The sequence below is a fragment of the Henckelia pumila genome, chromosome 4 (genome assembly GCF_033568475.1).
Source record: "Henckelia pumila isolate YLH828 chromosome 4, ASM3356847v2, whole genome shotgun sequence".
Lineage (NCBI taxonomy): Eukaryota > Viridiplantae > Streptophyta > Magnoliopsida > Lamiales > Gesneriaceae > Henckelia > Henckelia pumila.
Genome location: NC_133123.1, coordinates 152117807 through 152122948, shown reverse-complemented (window position 1 = coordinate 152122948; position 5142 = coordinate 152117807). Strand labels below are relative to the sequence as shown.

Genomic DNA, 5142 nt, shown 5'->3' with positions numbered 1-5142 from the left:
TTCAAAAAAATTGAAATATCAAAAGACTTTATTTTTTATTTTTTTGTAGATAAAGTTAATATATTTTTTCCACAAATATTTTTTAAAAAAATTCACAAAAATCTTAATTAAATACTATTTAGTTTCTTAAAATATTGAAACACCAAATTCTTGATTTTTATTTGTTTGTATACTGAATAAACATATTTTTTAAAAAAATTCTTATATATTTTAATTCGTGTAAGGACCTATTGAAGTAAAGAATTATATTATGAGTTCATATTTAAATATATACAAATATTAGATTTGGAAAAGTTATTAATATATATATATATATATATATATATATATATATATATATATGTTAATTAAATAATATACAGATGTTGAAATAAATCAATTCAAATATAGTCCAGTTTTAATATAAAATAATAAATAAAAATACATCAACACACATATATCAGATATATAAAAGTTGAAATTAAAAATTTAATTAATTTTCCTTCACATAAAAGCTAAAATCATTTAAAAAAATTATGAGATGGCCATGCAATTAAAAATATTATATTTGTAATCTTTTATAAAGTATTATTTATAAAGTCACGTGAAATAACAAAATATTTTTTAAGTACTTTTTTTTGAACGGAAACACTACATCAAATAACTAAATCCAAAGTTACAATGTCCTGTAACCAAGAGGAGAAATCAACAAAGCACCAAGTGCAAGGATTAGGACTAGAAAAAGCAAATTGGGCTAGCTTATGCGCTGCCGAGTTAGATTGCCGGCTCGTATGTTTGAACCCCAGGAAAACGTCCTCCGACAACAAATCTTTAATGGCCTTGATGAGCACTCCATCTGGACTTAAATATTCTGAATCAGAATTAATGGCCGTAATTGCCTCCAAAGAGTCCGAGAAAACCCAAATCTTTTTAAGAGAGCAGCGCAACACAAGTTCCATGCCACACCGGATAGCCCAGAGCTCACCTTCAAAAACTGAACCCGGATTTCGAATTCGATAGGAAGAAGCTGCTAGTAACATTCCTTTGCAATCTCTAATAATCGCTCCTATGGAATAACAGCCCCTACGGTTATCAAACCTCGCGTCCACATCGAATCTCAATTGCCCGGAGGTAGGGGCCACCCAACGAGCAGATGATATTTGGCCAAGGGGAAGAGATTGCTGAGTTTTGTTTGCCAAAATATATTCCGAAATGAGAGGCTGGACCCAAGTGACACAAAGAGGCTTAGACCACAAATTTTTGTCATGTTTTCGCCGACAAATCTCCCTCCACACCGCCAGACAATACACAAAACAACGCCAATTCATCCAACGATAAACACAGAGATACATTAAAGAGTAAATCCACGGAAGCCACTCCATTATGCATTCGAATTAAATTCCAGAAACCACTGTCCTTCCAAACTTGCCGAGAATTTTTGCAGAAATAAATAGCATGACAAGTTGAATCCACATGATAATTACAAAATAAACACGCACCTGAGACTGGAACGTGGTGCAATACCAGATTCAAACTTGTCGGCATTGTTTGGTTTGGTGTATTATTAATCTATGTATAACTTATCTCATTCAATCTCGCTTTATTTTCGTCATATTATTTATCCATCTATTAATTATTAATTTTACATTAATTAAATCTAATAATTATAATCTATCCATCAAATTAAATAATATATTAACCATTATTTCTTATTTATTTTTAATTAACATTATATTATTTATCTATGTATTACTTATCCTATCAATCAAACCAAACGGTGTCCTAGAGATGAAATTAAAGGCTGCTCTCCAAATGAACACTTTCACTTTAGGTGGCATTTTGAGGTTCCAAATTTTGTTCCACCGGGATCTCATGGATATCTCAGATTGATGAGGGGATGGCTGCAATAGTCCCATTTCGAGCAAATAACCAGTCTTCACTGTGTAAATTCCTCTCTTATCCCATTTCCAAAACCGTACATCATGCCCTCCTCTAGGATTGAGAGGTATATTAAGGATTTCGTCCACTTCAAACTTAGGAAAAGCTAAGATAATCTTTTCCATATCCCACTGGCCATCATCTCGAATAAAGTCAGCCATTTTTGTTGACTCTTCGCATAATAGTTTGAGCTACAAGCTGAACTTAGCTATATCACCCTTGTGAAATCCTGTGTTAGCTAATAACCCCTTGTGAAAATTTTTTAAGTTAATAACCCCCTGTGATTCTAGATTTGTAGCATACACACCATTTTCAGCTAAAAAATGGCGAAAATACCCCTACATAAAATAAATAATAAATTAAATAGTTCATAAAAGTCAAGGGCATTTTCGTCATTTTTTTAGTCAGAAGGGGTGTGTATGCAAATCTAGAATCACAGGGGATTATTAGCTTAAAACTTTTTGACAGAAGGTTATTAGCTAACACGGAATTTCACAAGGATGATATATGTAATTTACCCCGTAATCCAAGCATCTTTAAATGCTAATATATTTCGACCATTACCAACCCTCCACCTAGTCCCTTTAGCAATTAAATCACGGCTCCACAATAATGATTGCCAAATAAAAGAAAGGTTGTAGCCCTTGGGAGCATCCATTATATCCATGGTTTTGAAGTACCTCGACTTAAGCATTTGAGCCAACAAGGAGTCAGGGAATTGGATAATGCGCCAAACTTGCTTGGCCAACAAAGCTTTATTAAATTCCACCAGTCGCCGAAAGCCGAGCCCTCCAAGCTGCTTCGGTTTGCACAGTTTATCCCATGCTGCCCAATGTAATCCATTTTGTTCTCCTGAAGATTTCCATCAGAGTTTTGCACATAATTGTTCAATTTCGTGGCAAAGTGATATCGGGATTTTGAAACAAGACATAGCATAATTGGGAATAGCTTGGAGTACGGCCTTTATAAGGATTTCCTTGCCGCCGGCCAAAAATAACTTAGAATTCCACCCATTAATTTTCTTGAATACTCTGTCTCTAAGTGAAGCAAATTGCAGCCTTTTGCTACGAAGAGAGAATGTTGGTAGTCCTAAATATAGCTCATGGCCCCGAGCAATTGGAATACCAAAAACCCTTTGAATCTGCATAGAATACCTCGAATCTGTACTTGGGCAGAATGTGATAGCTGATTTCTCAAAGTTCACTGCTTGTCCTGAAGCCTCTTCATACGCTTGAATACACTTTTTGACTTGGAGACTATCTTGTAGAGTAGCTCTGAAAAATAGTAGACTATCATCGGCAAAGAAGAGGTGTGAGATCATTGGACTACCCCGAGCAACTTTCACTCCCTTGAATAACCTTGTCTTAGACCACGCCCTGGATTCAAAGTACCATAAATCGATTGGTTGATACGAAATGAGTATGTAACAGTACCAGTATCAAAACCCAATTTAATCATAATACTTTCTAGAAAACCCCATTCCACCCGATCATACGCCTTACTCATGTTGAGTTGAGAGCTGCATACCCGTGTTTGCGGTTTTTATGATTGCGAATCCAGTGCATACACTCAAAACCAATAATTATGTTATCTGTGATTAGCCTCCACTGATTGGCCTGAAATCCTTGGGAGAAGTCGGATCATTCATTTTAGGAATAAGTGTAATCACGCAGCGATATCACCTTTATCATTTAAGATGTGTAGGACAGCAGCAGTAATATCTTCACCAATAAAATCTCAAGATTTTTGGAAAAATATAGCCGTAAAGCCATCTAGACCAGGTGCTTTTGTGGGATGAATCTGGAAAACAGCTTTGTAAACCTCTTCAGCCGAGAATGGCAAGGACAAAAAAGCATTCATGTCTGAGGAAACCATGGGCGTGATTAAATCCAGCGCTGCAGACAGAGCAGACGGAGTGGGATGATTGGAAGTGAAAAGAGATTGGAAGTAGTTAAGCACAATAACTGACATTTCATCTTCATCTGATTTCCACTGACCTAAGTGATTTTTGCAGCTTTGTGATCTGGTTTATCTTTTTTCTATTAGAGGCACGAGCGTGAAAGAATTTTGTATTTTTATCACCATTGGATAGCCAATTTACTCGTCCTCTTTGTTTCCAGTGAATCTCCTCAAGATTAGCTAGCTTTTCAATCTCTTTTTCCAGCTCCAAGATTCTTGGAACATTATAACCAAACACGTGAGATTTTTGGAGGTGATTAAGTGTTTTCCTCAACTTAGAAATCCTCTTTCCCAGGTTATTGAAACGAGTACCAGCCCATACTTGTAAATCTTTTTTACACACCTCCAGAATTGTCGGCATATCCCCCAAGTGACTTGATGCTTGCCAACATTGTTTGAGAAAAGGGGTGAAGTCCTGTTCCAAATACCATTTATGTTCAAAAAAGAATCGTTTAGACCTTTTTTGTAGAATATGAGCATCATCAGTACAAAGAGTTAGGAAGACTGGTCGATGATCAGACCCAAAGAATTCCAAATTTACCACTTCTGCTGAAGGAAACAGATGAGTCCAGCTGTTGGTGCATAGAAAACGGTCTAACCTTTCACAGACATTTTGATCCCCACTTCTTCTGTTACACCAAGTAAAAACGTCTCCTTTGCACAAAAGATCAGAAAGATTGCACTCATTAACGGTATCTCTGAATCTGCATATTTGACTAGATGTCTTGCTGCTTCCCCCCAATTTTTCATAATCAAACAATATCTCATTAAAATCACCCCCTACCAACCACGGAAAGTGACTGAACTCCTGTAAAGATGCAAGACGCTTTAGTAATTCCCATGAAGACTCACGGAGAGAAACATTAGGATGTCCATAGAACCCTGTAAAGCGCCAGTTAAATTGAGAATGGGAGACAATACAATCAATGTGGCCAGAAGAAAAGGATTTAATATGCACATCAAACTGAGACTTCCAGAATAACATGAGCCCCCCACTCCTACCTTGCGGATTCACAACAAAATGACCCTCAAAATTATGTTAAAGATTATATTGATTATTATGATAAGGTCAAAATTGAAAATGTGTGTGCAAATTATTTTTAAAAAGATTAAAATACTTAAATACTTTGTTTTTTTTTATTTTTTTTGTAGATAAAATGATCAATATTTATATTATATGTAAAATCCATTATTATGATAAGATCAAAATTGAAAAAGTATGTGCATATTATATAAAAATTCAATTTTCAAAAAAATTGAAATATC

The 5142-nt window shown here is 35.2% G+C and overlaps 3 protein-coding genes across 3 annotated transcripts; all 3 read right to left on the bottom strand.

Annotated features, from left to right (window-relative positions):
* Window positions 1-635: 635 nt before the first annotated feature.
* On the bottom strand, window positions 636-2078 carry LOC140862091 (uncharacterized). Its single transcript, XM_073265094.1, has 2 exons — window positions 1806-2078; window positions 636-1199 (listed from the first exon to the last, which is right to left on the bottom strand). Exons 1-2 carry the CDS (start codon window positions 2076-2078, stop codon window positions 636-638), a joined length of 837 nt encoding a protein of 278 aa, XP_073121195.1.
* Window positions 2079-2782: 704 nt separating this feature from the next.
* On the bottom strand, window positions 2783-3397 carry LOC140862090 (uncharacterized). The gene is made up of 2 exons (XM_073265093.1): window positions 3381-3397; window positions 2783-3293 (listed from the first exon to the last, which is right to left on the bottom strand). The coding sequence occupies exons 1-2, from the start codon at window positions 3395-3397 to the stop codon at window positions 2783-2785; spliced, it is 528 nt and encodes a 175-aa protein (XP_073121194.1).
* A 257-nt stretch (window positions 3398-3654) lies between these two features.
* Window positions 3655-4861, bottom strand: LOC140862089 (uncharacterized). The gene is made up of 2 exons (XM_073265092.1): window positions 4000-4861; window positions 3655-3914 (listed from the first exon to the last, which is right to left on the bottom strand). The coding sequence occupies exons 1-2, from the start codon at window positions 4859-4861 to the stop codon at window positions 3655-3657; spliced, it is 1122 nt and encodes a 373-aa protein (XP_073121193.1).
* Between the last annotated feature and the right edge of the window lie 281 nt (window positions 4862-5142).